This window comes from Enhydra lutris, unplaced genomic scaffold, assembly GCF_002288905.1.
Source record: "Enhydra lutris kenyoni isolate GAN:26980312 unplaced genomic scaffold, ASM228890v2 scaffoldscaffold27, whole genome shotgun sequence".
Taxonomy (NCBI): Eukaryota; Metazoa; Chordata; class Mammalia; order Carnivora; family Mustelidae; genus Enhydra; species Enhydra lutris.
In genome coordinates this window covers 7,696,625-7,713,878 of record NW_019154111.1, presented here as the reverse complement: position 1 = coordinate 7,713,878, position 17,254 = coordinate 7,696,625, and the positions used below count along the sequence as shown (strand labels likewise).

Genomic DNA, 17,254 nt, shown 5'->3' with positions numbered 1-17,254 from the left:
GGATTGCTTCTGTAATTGTTCTCGAGAAGCCTCATGTTCTAGCTGCTGGCATAAAATTATTTAAAAATAGCTTGCCAGGGATAGAATTTATCCTTATACTACCAAATAAAAATTTTTAATTTTGTTGAAGAGATAAGAAAGTATTTATATAAGATGATTCTGGAAATTCAGATTTTTCTGAGTGAAGGTGTTTAATTACAATCTATTGTTTTACTTTTGTTTCTTGTGTATATATTGAAACCAATTCAGGTCTTGACATGAGAAATGGAAAACTCACTACGGTGGAAAACCATAGGGGAGTTTATTGATGGGGCCAACACAATCCCGGGCTACCTGTATTTTATAGGATTCTACTTTATATAATTTTCTTTTTGATCATTTTGTAACAATTTTCTGAATTCATATTATATTTAGATAGTTGTAGTCTGTGGAGTTTTTTTAAGATTATTTAGTATCATCTTTATGTTTTGGGAAATGTAAGCTCACAGATTGCATAATAAATTCTTATTACTAGGAATTATCAGCTACTAATCTACTTTTTAGAGTGATGGTTTGAGAGGCCCTGGGGAATTATCTAATAGCAAAATATTTTTCACTTAATTTTCCTATTAAGCATGTCTTATTTTTAGTCCTAAGATTTTGTTTATATAACAAGCTTTTTAAGAAGCCCTCTTTTCTATCTAATTAGGAAGAAAAGTTAATGTCTTATCTATTACTGTATCTGTCTTTTTAAAAGTGAATCTAGTTTTGCCTGTTGGCAGTAGAGCTGGTGGCAGTAGTGGTATTTGGTATATTTTAAAGATTTTATTTATTTATTTGAGGGAGATAGAGAGAGATCATAAGTAGGTAGAGAGGCAGGCAGAGAGAGGGGGAAGCAGGCTGCCTGCCGAGCAGAGAGCCCGATGCGAGCGAGGCTCGATTCCAGGACCTTAGATCATGACCTGAGCTGAAGGCAGAGGCTTAACCCACTGAGCCACCCAGGCACCCCTGGTGTATTTTATATTTATACTTTTAGAAATTAAGACTTTAGATCAGGCATATTAAGAATATTGGATTCAAAAGCTTTAAGTGATTCCCAATCCTAATTATATAGTTACGTTTTTGTTCTTGTTTCTGGAAAGGTTTTAGTATGCCCAGAGTAGGGAGGGGCTCGGTCCTTCTTGATAGCAGCTTTCCTCGTGGCTGCTAGGACATTGCGAAATTCGTCTCATCTTCTTGGTGTTGGTGTCAAGAAAAAGGTCCCCCCCTTTTTCTTGATGAACTTGAGAGCCCCTTGCCCTTGGAGACCTTGAGTGGCTCCACAGCATGTCTTGGATCATGTCTACATGAACTTGGTGTTCTTGATGAGGTGCCTGTCGTGGCTGGGCCTCTGCTTTCTCATGTTCTTGGTCACCATGTGGCCCCTATTGAGGCTCACAGCCATAGGGTGGCTCAGGGTCATGGCTGTAGCTCTTGAGTCACTGCTATGGTGTAAAGACGAACACTAATTCTGTGTTAAATCAGGTGGCCTTGATTATCTTAAGAGATATAAAATTATGCATTATATATTTGTTTTAGAAAATAAAAGTCAAACTGTATGTTAGGGCTTTTTTTTTTTTTACAAGTTATATATTTGAGAATTAATTTTTTTCAAGTATGAAATTCCATATTAATGTCCAAATAGGACAGACTTATAATTCTGTAGATCTCTGTAAAATTCTGGTAATGGAAGCTTGATTATCTTGTATTCTTCATTTGCTTTGGCTTATCTTTTATAGGCATATGCTAGTTTATTTTTTCTCTCTTAGCATCTGTTTTTGCTTTTTTAATTTCCTTAGAGTGATAAATTATTATGATGGCAGGTTTCAGAAGTTATTGACTGTGTTACATCGAAAAATACCTGATAAGTTACAGAATTTAGGTCTGTTACGATCTTGTGTTACTACTCTGTGAAACCAAATCTCTCTGTGACTTGCAGAGTATGAAATGTCTATGCTGAACCAGATGTCATGGTTAATGAAAACTGCCTCCATAGAACTAAGGGTAACTTCTCTGAATCGTCAACGGTCACATACCCAGAGGCTCCTGCACCTCTTACTGGATGACATGCCCGTGAAACCGTACTCAGGTCAGCGTGTATGCATTGGCATTTGTTTTATTGTGCTGCTGACTGGTCTGTGTGAATGCGAGCACAAAAGTCTTGTGCTTAGCATGTAATTGTAGGCCAAATAAGTTCTTCTGTCTTTACAATTTTCTTCCTTAAAACACAGAATTTTTAAGTCATCCCATAATTGTCATTTTATTATTGTTTGAAGCATCCCTTTCTGCTATATTCATATCCACAAATATTCATTGGAGTGTGTCACACTGAGCCAGCATGACCCATGATATTTTAATGTGTCTTATGCATGCAAATTAAGCATAAGCTTTTCTAATCATCTCACTGGCATGATTGGGTCCTGCCTCTTTGGGAGTTCTGATTATCCTCTTTACAATTGTGAAGTGGATCTCCTAGGGACGGAAAGAATTAGATGAATGTTGTTGGTAAGTTCTCATCATCTCTGCATTTCAATTATCCTTTTGCAGAGAGCTCTTTGACCTAGCAGCAGTGACCTAGAAAAGAAATACTTTATATTTGTTATTTCCAAATAAATATTACAAGTGTGTTGTTCTTTTCCTAATCTGCTATTATTGACGCTCTAACAGATGGTGAAGGAGGAATAGAAGATGAAAATAGGTCTGTCTCTGGGTTCTTTCACTTTGACACTGCTACAAAAGGTAAAGCCCTTTGAATCTGTAATGACTTTATAGGTATATATTAAATTGCTTAAAATTTCAGAAGGTAATTATTACTCCTGTATCTGCAAATTCTGAACTGGTATAGAAAAGCTTTGGAAAGGATTATTTGCCATTCAGAAATAATTTTTTTAAAACTAGGATGAATGAATGGAAAAAATGTTTTTGTAAATGGATATATTAGAAATAAAGTCAAATTTAGATTTCAACCCAGTCTTCTGTTGCTGGACTTGCTTGAACATAGCACTGCCTTTGGGCGTGAGCTGAGTACAATGGTTTGCTCTTTTCCTGATGGTCCCAAGTAAAACTGAACTACTTTTTATTTTTTTTCTAGTACGTCGAAAAATTTTAAGTATTCTTGACTCGATTGACTTCAGTCAGGAGATTCCTGAGCCTTTGCAGTTAGATTTCTTTGATCGGGCCCAGATCGAACAAGTTATTGCTAACTGTGAACACAAGAATTTACGGGGACAGACAGTCTGCAATGTCAAGGTGAGGATTAGTCTGAAGTGTGTGCAGTATCAAGTGCTTCTGACTTTGAGTCATCGGACAAAAATAGAGCTATACAGTTGTTTTCTGATAAGGATATTGGTTTATTGGGCTGTGGTTTTCATTTTTCAAATAGCTGGGAAATGAAACTGAATAAGCCACCCTAACTTTACCTCTTTTTTTTTTTTTTTAAGATTTTATTTATTTATTTGACAGAGAGAGATCACAAGTAGGCAGAGAGGCAGGCAGAGAGAGAGGGAGGGGGAAAGTAGCCTCCCCGCTGAGCAGAGAGCCCAAGGCGGGGCTCAATCCCAGGACCCTGAGATCATGACCTGAGCCGAAGGCAGAGGCTTAACCCACTGAGTCACCCAGGTGCTCCCTAACTTTACCTCTTTAAAAGGTTTCCCATCACCTTCCTGAGAGCAGTCACGCTGCCCAGCTGTGGAATGGTTTTAGCTATTTAATTCTCTACCAGGTGAATGGTAATGGCCTCACTAGTAAGAAGAAGATATCCAAGGGCATTTGCACAAACTGATCTGCTACAGAGGCTGTTTGGTACCACTTAGTAATGTGAGGGATATCTAAAGTTTGTAACTAGAAACTAGACAGTGCTACTTGAAGATGGTATGTAGAGGTATCCAAAACTTTTCCCTCTAGGGCAGTTTATAGTAATTGCTAGAGGTATTGTTCTGTCAGTGTCTGCAGTGGTCTGATTTTTCTCTTTTCTCAATTATATAGCTTCTCCATAGGGTTCTTGTAGCTGAAGTAAATGCCCTTCAGGGTATGGCAGCCATAGGACAGCGACCTCTGCTAATGGAGGTAAGCCCTGTTGAGTATATGTTAGTTTTAACCTTTTTTAACGACTTAACTGCCAGTTTGAAAACAAAACAGTAAATTGACTTGTAGTTGATTAATAAGTAAACTATTTCAAATTAAACATTAATGGAATCTTTCATTTTGATTTTAAAACTTTGATACTCTAAACCAAAGTTAACATCGGGATGCCAGAGGGAATAACATCTTTTTCTGCTATACTAGTTAAGGATTTGCAGCCCGTCCATATTGTGTACTAGACTTCCCTTGCTCTCTGTCAGTTAGGGAAGAGAGAGTCATTTGTCATCACAGGTGGGGAGGAATGGGTAAGAGGTCAGGTGGGAAGAATCATGTATATGGACACACAGCTGGCTAGGCCAAAGCAAGAGGCAAAGAAATAAAAGATGTGTCAGGGAAACATGCCCTTGACCTTGAGTTATAGGCAATTCTGGCGCTCCACAGTAAGTCTAAGTAGATAATACAAAGAGAAGATGGGGTTAAAAAGCTAATTTCTACCCATACTGCCTCAGCTTATTGACATGCACGTGGAAGGTTTCCAAAGTATACTATAAGTGTATTCAGAGGAACGGACAGAGTTAAAAATAGGACTCCACTGGGACTCAGCCTAGCTCAGCTGGAGGAGTGTGCAACTTGGTCTCAGGGTCATGAAGTTTGAGGCCCATGTTGGATATAGAGATTACTAAAAAAGATAAATGAACTGAGAGTTGCTGGAGGGTAGAGGGGAGGAGGGATGGGGTAACTGCGTGATCGACATTAAGGAGGATATGTATTGTAATGAGCCCTGGGTATTACATAAGGCTGATGAATCACAGACGTGTACCTATGAAACCAGTAATACACTGTATGTGAATTAATTGAATTTAAATTTTAAAAATATTTAAAATAATTTTAAAAAGATAAATAAATTTTATTTTTTTAAAAGACTTTATTTATTTGAGAAACACCCTCAAGCATGAGTGGGGGTGAGGCAGAGGGAGAGGAGGAAGGAGAAGCAGACTCCCCTCTGAGCGAGGACTTTGACGTGGGGCCTGATCCCAGGACCCCAAGATCATGACCTGAGCTGAAATTAGACATTTAACCAACTAAGCCACCCAGGTGCCCCAATAAATTAAAAAAAAAAAAAAAAGGACTCTGGTTGATAAAAGATACCATTTGCCCATGCGGTAACCTTGTGATTCAATTTCTGTGGCTTTAGGAAATCAGCACTATACTTCAGTATGTGGTAGGAAGAAACAAATTGCTGCAGTGTCTTCATGCAAAACGGCATGTTTTAGAGTCATGGAGGCAGCTGGTGGAAATTATACTGACCGCTTGTCCCCAGGACCTCATTCAGGCAGAGGATCGACAACTGATTATTCGTGATATTTTACAAGACGTGCATGACAAGGTGACATACTTCCTAAATTGCTTCCTAAACTTTCTTACTTCATAATTACTTCCTATATTGCTGAACAAATATTTGTATACCATCTAAACACAGTTTGCCACCATCCTTTTCTCCCCCCTTTTCTATTAGGAATAAATAGAGTTGCACACTGCCATTGTTAAGACTTCCCCTGAAAAAGACTTCTGTACAGTAGTGGCTCTCAACCCAAGTGTGTATCAGAATTATCTCGGGAGCTCTTTAAAGATGCACAGGGATAGATCCCATCCCGGACATACTGGATGGGTCACTGGGTGTGAGGCCATTTACGTGAATGTACATTAAAAAAACCTAAGGAATGTTGATAGGAATCCCTTCTGGTTAGGAACATGTGTTTACCAGCATCGTGTTTAAATTTCTTTCTATATATTAGTTTTTGTTTTCTTTGAACAGTGCCATTCCATTCTTACATTCTTACGGTAGTTGAAAAGCTAAATGCATGTAAAGCCTGCTAATGACTATAGCTGAAAGCAGAGTCCTCACTCTGATTTGTCTTTCTGCTTTGAGATACTGGATGACGAAGCAGCCCAGGAGTTAATGCCAGTGGTGGCAGGTGCTGTGTTCACCCTGACTGCTCACCTAAGCCAAGCTGTTCGCACGGAACAGAAGCAACCATTAGTCTTGGGACCCGGAGAGACCCATTGTGCTTTTATGCTTGATAGTTCTTTCGCCTCCCCTCCTCCAGCAGAGAACCCAGTGGTGGGTTTTGCTTCTATTGGAGATTCTTCACTTCACATCATATTGAAGAAGCTCTTGGACTTCATTTTGAAGACAGGTTTTTTTCATCTAAAGTTCTTATAAATTATATCTTTTATATTTGTTTTAACTTTAATCTGAAGAAAGGTTTTTACTATATATCTCCTTAGGTGGCGGATTCCAGCGAGTGAGGACACACCTCTATGGCTCTCTGTTGTATTACTTACAGATCGCCCAAAGACCAGATGAACCAGACACATTAGAAGCAGGTAGAACTGGATAGATTTCTCATCTTTTCTGTTTTAGTGATTGGTTACTTTAAATTTAAAAAAAAAAAATCCCTTTTCCATCCCTTGGCGAAGCAAATCTTAATAAATGAGTCTTTATGGAATCATTAAAGGTCTGCTCTAAAGTCAAGGAAGAATGTTTAATTTTCTAAAATTAAGAAGATAGTACATGAGTACTATCTTCTCATAATAGCCTGGGTGGCTCAGGGTTAAAGCCTCTGCTTTCGGCTAAGGTCGTGATCCCAGGGTCCTGAGATCAAGCCCTGCATTGTGCTCTCTGCTCAGCAGGGAGCCTGCTTCCTCCTCTTTCTCTCTCTCTCTCTCTCTCTGCCTACTTGTGATCTCTGTCTGTCAAATAAATTAAAAAAGAAGTCTTTATAAAAAAAAAAAACAACAAACTCTCAGATACCACTTTAGCTTATATATATTTTTAACTCCCTCTATTGTCTCTGGTCCCACTGAACAATATGTGATACTTAGTGTATCCATGTCTTTCTTCCTTTTGCAGTACATCACAGTGCACATCTAGTCGAATCTTTTCTTTCTTTTTTTAAAGATTATTTATTTGACAGAGAGAGCACGCAAGTGCACAAGCAGGGGGAGTGGCAGGCAGAGGGAGAAGCAGACTCCCCGCTGAGCAGGGAGCCTGACAGGACACGGGGCTCGATCCCAGGACCCTGGGATCATGACCTGAGCTAAAGGCAGCTGCTTAACTGACTGAGCCACCCAGGCGCCCGTAGTTGAAACCTTTTCAAATGACTATGTTCCGTAATATGGAAACATTTATTTCCCTACTTGGATTATTCATAGGCACTTCCGTTGTTTCTGATTTTTTACTGTCACAAAAGTGCTACATCAGATACTCTTTTATATGCCTGTGTATTTTTCTAGAAGAATCCTTCATGGTAAAATTTCCATGTGAAAGGGTGTGCACATATTTATTTTAGTAGATTCTACCAAATGGCCTTTTCCTATATGAAGTCTCATCAGTAGTGCACATGTGTCTTTGTACTAATGTGAGGTTTTTTTTTGATAAACCCCAAGAAGTAGAATTTCTTGGTCAAATGTAATGCCTCTTTCAAATATTGATAAATTCCACTTTCTAAAATATTAGCATCTTTAATTAAGAGTAATAACGTGGACTCTTCGGTCTCCGGATATGAAAAATGTTTTTAACAATTCAGCAGATGAGTATATAATACTCTATACCAGGGTTATCCTGCTATTTAAGAACTTGCCATAAGCACCTTTTGATAATGGACTCCTGGTACTCTGCTGAGAACAGTTATAAGTATTTGCTATTTTGTACACAGATTTTTATTTATTTATTTAAAAAAAATTTTTTTTTAAGATTTTTATTTATTTATTTGACAGACAGAGATCACAAGTAGGCAGAAAGGCAGGCAGAGAGAGAGAGGAGGAAGCAGGCTCCCTGCTTGATCAGAGAGCCTGATGCGGGCCTCAATCCCAGGTCTCTGAGATCATGACCTGAGCTGAAGGCAGAGGCTTTAACCCACTGAGCCACCCAGGTGCCCCTGTACACAGATTTTTAAAAGCCACTTTGTGTGTAAGACCCAGATTATCTCGTATTACTCTTTACTGGCTATATATTTTTACATATCTTTCTTAGAAAGATCGATAATAGCCAAATGATGTATTTATGGAAATGCCTTACTCACTTAAAAAATGCACAAAAATTTTTTTAAAGTCATTAAATAATAGTTTAGAGAAGTATTTTAAGCAAATAGGAACTTTTATAAAGAGAGATAGTAATAATGGAGGTTCCACTCCCTGCTCCTCTCCCCCAACACGTCACCCCCATGTTTCTCTTGTCTAAAATTTTTTAATATTCTATTTAGTACAACTATGGCAAAATCCCCACATAACCACTAGGTGGCACACCACAACTTGCTTTTTATAAAAGGCACGATTATCAAGATGTTAAAAGTAGTGTGGCCACAAAAGAAAGTTCTCCTCTGTTTTTAATTTCATCCCTTAGTTTTTTTTACCACTTAATTGCTGCTAATTTTGACTTATTTTATTTTTATTTTTAAATTTTATTTCTTTTTTATTTTATTTTATTTATTTATTTGACAGAGAGAGAGAGAGAGACAGTGAGAGAGGGAATATAAGCAGAGCGAGTGGGAGAGGGAGAAGCAGGCTTGCCAGTGAACAGGGAGCCCAATGTGGGGCTTGATCCTAGGACCCTGGGATCATGACCTGAGCTGAAGGCAGATGCTTAATGACTGAGCCACCGAGGCAGCCCTATTTTGACTTATTTTATTTTATTTTATTTTTTTTAATTTTTTTTAAAGATTTTATTTATTTATTTGACAGAGAGAGATCACAAGTAGACAGAGAGGCAGGCAGAGAGAGAGAGAGTGAGAGAGAGGGAAGCAGGCTTCCTGCTGAGCAGAGAGCCCGACACGGGACTCGATCCCAGGACCCTGAGATCATGACCTGAGCTGAAGGCAGCGGCTTAACCCACTGAGCCACCCAGGCGCCCTTGACTTATTTTAAATAGCAGAATATTTTATTCCCTAGATACTAGTGTTTTTAAGTTTCAAATTAGGTATATTAAATTCAGGGGTGCCTGATTAGCTCAGGCGGTTGAGCATCCAACTCTTGATTTATCTGAGGTCTTGATCTCAGGGTCTTCATTTTAAGCCCCACATTGGGCTCCATCCTGAGCAAAGAAAAAGAAGAATTAAATTCAATAAATATTTATTGAGGACATGTGTGTATATGTATATTTTGACACTGTATCTATTTTCTATTTTTTTTTAAAACAAAAACTGATTTAAAAAAAAAAAGATTTTATTTATTTATTTGTGTGAGAGAGAGAGAGAACACAAGCAGGGGGAGCAGCAGAGGGAGAGGGAAAAGCAGGCTCCCTGTTGAGTAGGGAGCCCAATGTGGGGTTCGATCCCAGGATCCTGGGATCATGACCTGAGTCAAAGGCAGATGCTTAACCAACTGAGCCACTCAGGCACCCCCCAGAAACTGATGTTTTAATGTCTGTATACTTATTTTTCCATACCACTTTCACTTTATTTATTTATTTATTGATTGTTTAAAGAGTTTATTTATTTTAGAGAGAGATAGCACACATGCAAGCAGAAGAAGGGGTACAGGGAGAGTGAGACAAAGAATCTCTAGCACACTCTACACTGAGCACCTAGCCCAGCGTGGCGATCATGACCTGAGCTGAAACAGAAGGGTTGGACAGTTAACCAAATGAGCACTCAGGTGCCCTTACTTTATTTTTAACATAACTATATATACTGGATACTGGGCAGTTATTTTCCCTGTTTTGTGTAAAAGGAATCTTACTTACATAGACTAAATGACTTGCTTGTCTGTAATAGATCTGAGATTAGAATTCGGCTTTCTCAATCGGTAATAGAATGTTGCTTCTCCCGACCAGAGCATCTCACATCTTCATCTTTTTTGTTGTTGTTGTCTTTTTGCAATTTGTAATTTTTTCCTTTTAATTTGATAGATAATATCTGCCAGCAATGTATTTGTAGCTCATGTTTTAAGTGACTAATTTCTAGTGTGTAAAGAGCACCTATAAGTCAATAACCCAGTAGAAAAATGGACAAGGGATATGAGCATATAGTTTAGGGAAAAGGAAATTCATATGGCTCTTAAGTGTATAGTTAGCTTTCTGAAAATCCCTACAGGTAGATTTCATCGCCTCGAGCTGTCAATGCAGATCTGGGGAGGAACAAAACCATACGTTCTCTGAGTGAATTCTTACATGTCTTCTTATATGGAAGATTCTTAGATGTTTTTCCAGTTAAGAACATGGTAGTGAAAATCTGACATTGCTTTTGCATGTGTAATCCCTAGGGGTTAGTTGACAAGAGTTGACATCGTGAATATCTCTCTTTGTATTCTTTTCACCTTTTATTTTCTTTTTTAGCAGTGACCAGTAGGAGAAAATATGGATAATTTGACCAGAGCCTAAATGTTTAATATGAAGCACCATTGTTATATTCCTAATTTCTTTTTTGGTTTGTTTCCTAAACTCTAGTATTATAGAAATACTTTCCATTTAAATACAGATTGATAATTACAAAGATAACACATTTCTAGCACTTTTTTTTTATCAGGCTAATGTTTTCAGTAGAAGTTTATTTATAAAATTATGCAGCACTTCGGAGCAGAGAGTGTAGTATATCTTCCTTAGTTTTCTCTCCATGAGATTAGCCCTGTTTGAATGTTCTATTGTAATCTCAGTAAAATGGATTATATTGCTTTTAAAACAGGTTAATAACTTTTCATTTTCTAGGAGCTTTTCATTCAACTTGATAAGCTGATTGGTACAGCTATATGGAAGATGTTGGTTCAGTTACTTAATTTTGAAGTTGTTTAAATTGTTGCAATCTTAAACACTTTTTATTGTAAGCTTTTCTCATGTGTTCTTTCTTTATTTTTTAAAGATTTATTTATTTGAGAAAGAGCACGTGCGTGCATGCTCATGAGTGGGGGTGGGGGGTGGCAGAGGGAGAGAATCTTCAAGCAGACTCCCCACTGAGTGCAGAGCCCAACACAAGGCTTGATCTCATAAGCCATGAGATCATGACCTGAGCCAAAACCAAAAATTGGACACTGAACTGACTGAGCCCCCCAGGCTCCCCATGTTCTCGTAGTTTTAAATTGGCTTTTCTTTTCTCTTAATTTTGACAAGTTAATGTTACTCAGTTCTATACTTTATTTATTTATAAGTAAGCATTAGAAATTGTCATAAGAGGGGGCGCCTGGGTGGCTCAGTTGTTAAGCAGCTGCCTTCAGCTCAGGTCATGATCCCAGGGTCCTGGGATCAAGGCTCACATCAGGCTCCCTGCTCGGCGGAAAGCCTGCTTCTCCCTCTCCTGCTCCCCCTGCTTGTGTTCCCTCTCTGTGTGTCTCTCTCTGTCAAATAAATAAAATCTTAAAAAAAAAAAAAAAGACATTAAAAAAAATTGTCATAAGAATAAGGAATTTTCTGTTCTGCTCATAATTCTTTTGGGGCTCTTGTAACTTTTGAGCAAGAATATTATTCTTTGTGAAACCATAATATCAATTCATCTTTTTTAAAAAAGAGGTTAGAAAAGACAATCTATTGCCATTACTAAATTTTTTAGACTCCTTTGGTGAGATTCTCAGTTCTTATGATCTAGGCATTAGTGTGATCTGGTATTATAGTATAAATACACATATAATTCATAAAGTAGTGGGACTAAAAGGATTTCATAGAGAATCTTGCCTGCTATTGACTCTGTTCTTTTGAGTCTGATTCCAATAAGAGCCTTAAAAACACTAGCTGTAGCTATATGTGTATGTATTGTAGTTAAGTGTAGGCTCTTTGCTTGATGTGAATTTAGATGTCCATTTCTCATTTATTCTTTTAGAACCTGGGCTGCCTGGGTGGCTCAGTTTGTTAAGTGACTGACTCTTGATTTTGACTCAGGTCATGATCTCAGGGTCATGAGATGGAGCCCTGTTTTGTGCTCTAAGCTGGGCATGGAGCCTTCTTAAGATTCTCTCCCTCTTCTTCTGCCCCCATAATTCACACACATGTGCATGCATTCTCTCTCTGTCTCTCAAAAAAAAAAAAAAAAGAACTTGAGACCCTGACTAAAAGTTAATAATCAGGCATTTAGAAACTATTTTTAGCTTTTAGTTTTTTTTTTTCAAAATATATACTGAATGTAGGAAGTTTAGAACATACTAATAAATAAGAGGAAGAAGAGGTCACACATTTTACCCTGCTAAGAACTACCACAAGATTTGGTTAGAGTCGCCTTCATTTTATACTTATTTATAATTTCCCTTTTCTCTCCACTCAATATTTTATGAACTTTTTTCTTAAGTAATATTTTTAATAGCTCTGTACATTTTGTCACCTAGAAAATATTGTAATTTATTTAGCCTACCCATTTTTGGGCATTAGGATTATTTCCAGTTTTTTGTAATACAAATAAAAATCAGTAATCGTTTGGTGTGGTTGGTTATTTTTATTCTAAGAAGCAGAAAATATTAATTGGGTTCTTGTTTTCATAAGGATTATATTCTAGTAGAAATGACAATATATGTACTTATAAAAGAGGAAGTGTTAAATTGGATGATATGGTCCAGATGCCAGCAAACTTTTTCTGTAAAGGGCCAGATAGTAAGTATTTTAGGCTTGCAAGCCGTATGCTGTGTGTTGCAACTACTGAACCTTGCCATTATAGTAGGAGAGCAGCCAGAGACTGCAAATGAAGGACCGTGAGTTTGTTGCATTTTCATTAAGCTTTTTAAAAACAGGTCAGATTTTGCCCGCAGCCCTTAGTTTTCAGACCCCAAGTATGAATTTATAAGAGGTAAGAGATAAAAAAAGATCAAGACTTTCACTGGTCTTTGCAGGTAAAGATGTATTTACACAGGAATAAATGGAGGAGGGCTTTTCAGGCAAGGACCAGACTAGGAGGGAGTAAAGACTAAGGAGAGTGGCCTGGGTATAAGTAGGGGAGAAGGTTGATGGCAAATAAAGTCAAGTAGAAAGGGTAGGACTGTATTATTAATGACCTTGAAAATGAAATTGCAGCGTTAGTGGTGGTTGGATTAAGCATTGATAGCTATTTTATTATTTATTTATAAGATTTTATTTATTTATTTGACAGAGAGAGAGAGACAGCCAGAGAGGGAACACAAGCAGGGGGAGTGAGTGAGGGAGAAGCAGACTCCCTGCTGAGGAGGGAGTTCCATGGGGGGCTTGATCCCTGGGATCATGACCTGAGCCGAAGGTAGACACTTAACAGCTGAGCCACCCAGGCGCCCCAAAATTATAGAGTGGTTTTCGTTTGTTAAAAGATTTTATTTATTTATTTGAGAGAGAGACAATGAACAGGGGCAGAGGCAGAGGGAGAAGCAGACTTCCCACTGAGCAGGGAGCCTGATGGAGACTCAATCCTGGGACCCTGAGATCATGACCTGGGCCAAAGGCACACGCTTAACCGACTGAGCCACCCAGGTGCCCCAGCCATTTTAAATTATTTAGAAAAGTGATACAAAGTTGGTATTTAGAAAAGTTTGTATGGCAGTAATTTATAAGGTATGTTGGAAGAAGGGATGGTTTGGTGTATAAGAAACTAACTTGATAGTTTCTAATGAACGAATTTCTCCAAAAATGAAGATTGGAAAGAAAGTTTTAATCTTATTTCTAGGTGGTAGTGTTAATAGTATGTGGAACTTGGAGACCTTATTCAAGTTTGAAAACAAAAATCAAGTTATTACTTTGATACCTAGTCGGCTGTAAAGCACTGCTTTCAGTTTTCACTGTGAGGCCCTCGGGTTCTTACAGGGGTCTCGGGTTATGTGGAAGAGTCTCCGGAGTCATGTTTCAGCGGCCCTCTGCCCTCATTTCAGCCATGTTTGAAATATGCAGTTTGTAGCTAAAACAAACTTAAAAGTGGTGGCTTTCAGACTTTTACTCAAAACCTTTATTCAAACAGAAGTTCGTGTGAAATAGAAAAGGTACCATAGCTCCTCAGACTGGGTTTTTTCCACACCCATCCTGAGGACAGCTGGTAGCATCCCTGGGGCAAGGTTCTGAACTTTAAGCTGTTAGTCCATCAGTAATATTGGTGCTACCGTGCTAGCCACTGGGCTAAATACTGGGAGACCAGTGGTAGACAACACAGAATCCCACTGTAATATCACCTGAGGTCCTGGTAAGTAAGTACTAGACAGAAAATATAAGAGAACTGTGATGTGTTTGTGTGTAGTAGTGTAGGGAGTATTGGATGTAGTTGAGAAGTGACATTAGAGTCTGGAATGATGAAGAGGAGGCAGCCATGCTGAGACCTGAGGAAAACCATGAGAAATCAAAGTGTACGAGATCCTGAGGCCAAAGTGGTAAATTTCAGAAACATAAAGGCTTGTGTGGTGGCAGCTAGTGGGAGAGGCGAAGAGTGGAAAGTGAGGCTGAGAAGTAGATGGGACCATATGACCTAAGGGAGTGACATTGAGAAACGTAAAAACCATACCCTCCTTTGACACTATTTGAAATTAAAAATAACTATAACAAATAAAATTCATAGTAGAGCTAAAAATATTTTAGGGAAAAAATATTAAAACTGAAAGTTTGCCTGCTGCAAACTTTATAATGGAATGTAGGCCCAATGTGGGTTAACTTTTATTTTTCGTGATTAATCCTGCTTCATTTTTACTCTCCATTCTGATCAGTTAATCTGGAGAACTTTTCTTTAATTTTAAAACAGCTGCTAGGTAGTAGGTGGAAAAAAATCACAAGATTGGTTTCAAATACAGGTCATGGCTTTATGTAATATATTTTTGAAACTTTTCTGGAAGGTTACATGAATCTTGTGTAAGATGTATGATGTATGATGTATGATCATATCTTTAAGATACAGGGTATACTCTTTCTTTTAATAAGTATTTCAATTACAAAATATAAAAGAATAAAATTATCTTAATTTTTTTGGGAAGTAGATACTGGTCTACGTTGTACCTGATTTTTTTAGCCACATTTCTCATAGGTCTCAATAAAGGATGAAAATAGATTGGTTAGCAGAATAAACATAGGGTATTGGTTCTCTTGTACTCTTACAATTCATCTTGATTTCTTTAAGAATAACTAGTCTCGGGGCACCTGGGTGGCTCAGTGGGTTAAGGCCTCTGCCTTCAGCTCAGGTCATGATCCCAGGGTCCTGGGATCGAGCCCCGCGTCGGGCTCTCTGCTCCACAGGGAGCCTGCTCCTCCCCTCTCTCTCTGCCTGCCTCTCTGCCTACTTGTGATCTCTGCCTGTTAAATAAATAAATAAAAATCTTTAAAAAAAAAAAAAAAAAAGAATAACTAGTCTCTCCTTTTCCTAATACCATTGTTATCTTAGTGTACATACATGGAATGTGTGCGTTGGGTCCTTGAAGTTCGCCTGCCTGGACCCTTTGGTTGGTGGGCCTATGGGTACATGCAGTAATGGAGGGATTTTTTTCTTGTGTGTATGAGTTGTACTCAGTTACCAAACTGTTTTTTATTGGAATATTTTCAATGTTTTCTTTTATAACCCTATTAGCCAAGAAAACCATGTGGGAAAGGCTGACAGCCCCTGAAGATGTATTTAGTAAATTACAGCGAGAAAACATAGCCATCATTGAGAGCTACGGCGCTGCGCTCATGGAAGTGGTCTGTCGAGATGCCTGTGATGGTCATGAGATTGGAAGGGTACAGTAACTCTATTTAGTAGAATGATTGAATAAGTGTTTTGACTTACTAAGGTATAAACTGAATCAACTTTTCAAATGCATGTTGCATATTGAGAATTGTTTTCTATTAATATATTTTAGTGAATTTTCTTACTTGCTATGATTTGGAATTTCTGTTGTTTATTCGTATGTTTTAATTCTGTTCAGAATCTCAGTTTGTTCAAAATTTTCCCTCAGAATAATCTTTCTGCTGATTGTGAGATTGGCCCTACACTGTTAGAAATGCTGCTTAAGGAAGATCTTTGGTTAAGAGAATGCTGGAGGCACAGCTTTTATACTGAATATATCTTTCTTACATTTATATTTCTTTTAAAATATTGTGTCATACTGGTGATAATGCAGTGAGAAAATGACTTCCGGCTAGTGGAGAATTTCATAGCCTCTGAATCATATAGAAGTGATCCTTGAACAACATGGGTTTGAACTGCATGTGTCCACTTATACACAGATTTGTTTGTTTGTTTTAAAGATTTTATTTATTTGAGAGAGACAGAGAGCCTGCGATAGGGGAGGTCAGAGGGAGAAGCAGACTCCCCACTGAGCAGGGAGCCTGATATGGGACTCCATCCTAGGACTCCAGGATCATGACCTGAGCTGAAGGCAGTCGCTTAACCAACTGAGCCACCCGGCCATCCTTACACACAGATTTATTTTGACAAATAGAGTACGGCACTGTAAATGTATTTTCTCTTCTTATGATTTTTTAAAAAAGATTTTATTTATCTTACAGAGAGAGTGAGAGGCAGAGAGAGCACATGAGCAGGAACGAGAAGGCAGAGGGAGGGAGAGGGAGAAGGAGAGGGAGACGCAGACTCTCTGCTGAGCAGGGATCCTAATGCTGGGCTTGATCCCAGGACTCTGGGATCATGACCTGAGCTGAAGGCAGATGCTTAACTGACTGAGCCACCCAGGAGCTCCCTTCTTACGATTTCCTTAATAACATTTTCTCTTGTCTAGCTTTACTTTATTGGAATAATACAGTATATGGTACATAGAACATAGAAAACATATGTTAATCTACTGTTTTTTGTTTTAATCTACTGTTTATATTACCAGCAAGGCTTCTGGTTAACAGTAGGCTGTTAGTAATTAAGGCAGTGGGGATTCTTAAGTCACACGTGGATTTTCCACTGTGCTCCTAACCCTTGTGTTGTTCAAAGGTCAACTGTGTTTGAAGACTGTGGGAAATGAGATTTTAAGAAATAGGATAAGATATAAACTATATAGTAAGTTCTCAATTATGTTGAAAAAGTTTAAGTGTTCTTATGCATTGAAAAAAGACTGGGGTGTCTGGGTGACTCTGTTGGTTGGGCGTCTGCCTTCCACTTTCGTCATGATGCCAGGGTCCTGGGATTGAGCCCTGCATTGGGATACTTGCTCAGCGGGGAGCCTGCTTCTCTCTCTCCCCGTCCCTGCTCGTGTTCTTTTTCTCAATCACTCGCTCTCTATCTCAAATAAATAAAATCTTAAAAAAAAAAAAAACCAAAAAAAC

The 17,254-nt window shown here is 38.3% G+C and overlaps 1 protein-coding gene across 1 annotated transcript in view; it reads left to right on the top strand.

Moving 5' to 3' along the window:
• Positions 1-17,254, top strand: part of LOC111151974 (nucleoporin 205) — an 83,211-nt gene that overhangs the window by 43,952 nt on the left and 22,005 nt on the right. Inside the window, exons 24-31 of the mRNA XM_022510226.1 lie at positions 1,958-2,107; positions 2,686-2,757; positions 3,110-3,267; positions 4,003-4,083; positions 5,294-5,485; positions 6,029-6,296; positions 6,388-6,486; positions 15,573-15,721. Of these exons, the coding sequence (XP_022365934.1) occupies positions 1,958-2,107; positions 2,686-2,757; positions 3,110-3,267; positions 4,003-4,083; positions 5,294-5,485; positions 6,029-6,296; positions 6,388-6,486; positions 15,573-15,721 (1,169 nt within the window). The remainder of the gene's footprint in view (positions 1-1,957; positions 2,108-2,685; positions 2,758-3,109; positions 3,268-4,002; positions 4,084-5,293; positions 5,486-6,028; positions 6,297-6,387; positions 6,487-15,572; positions 15,722-17,254) is intronic.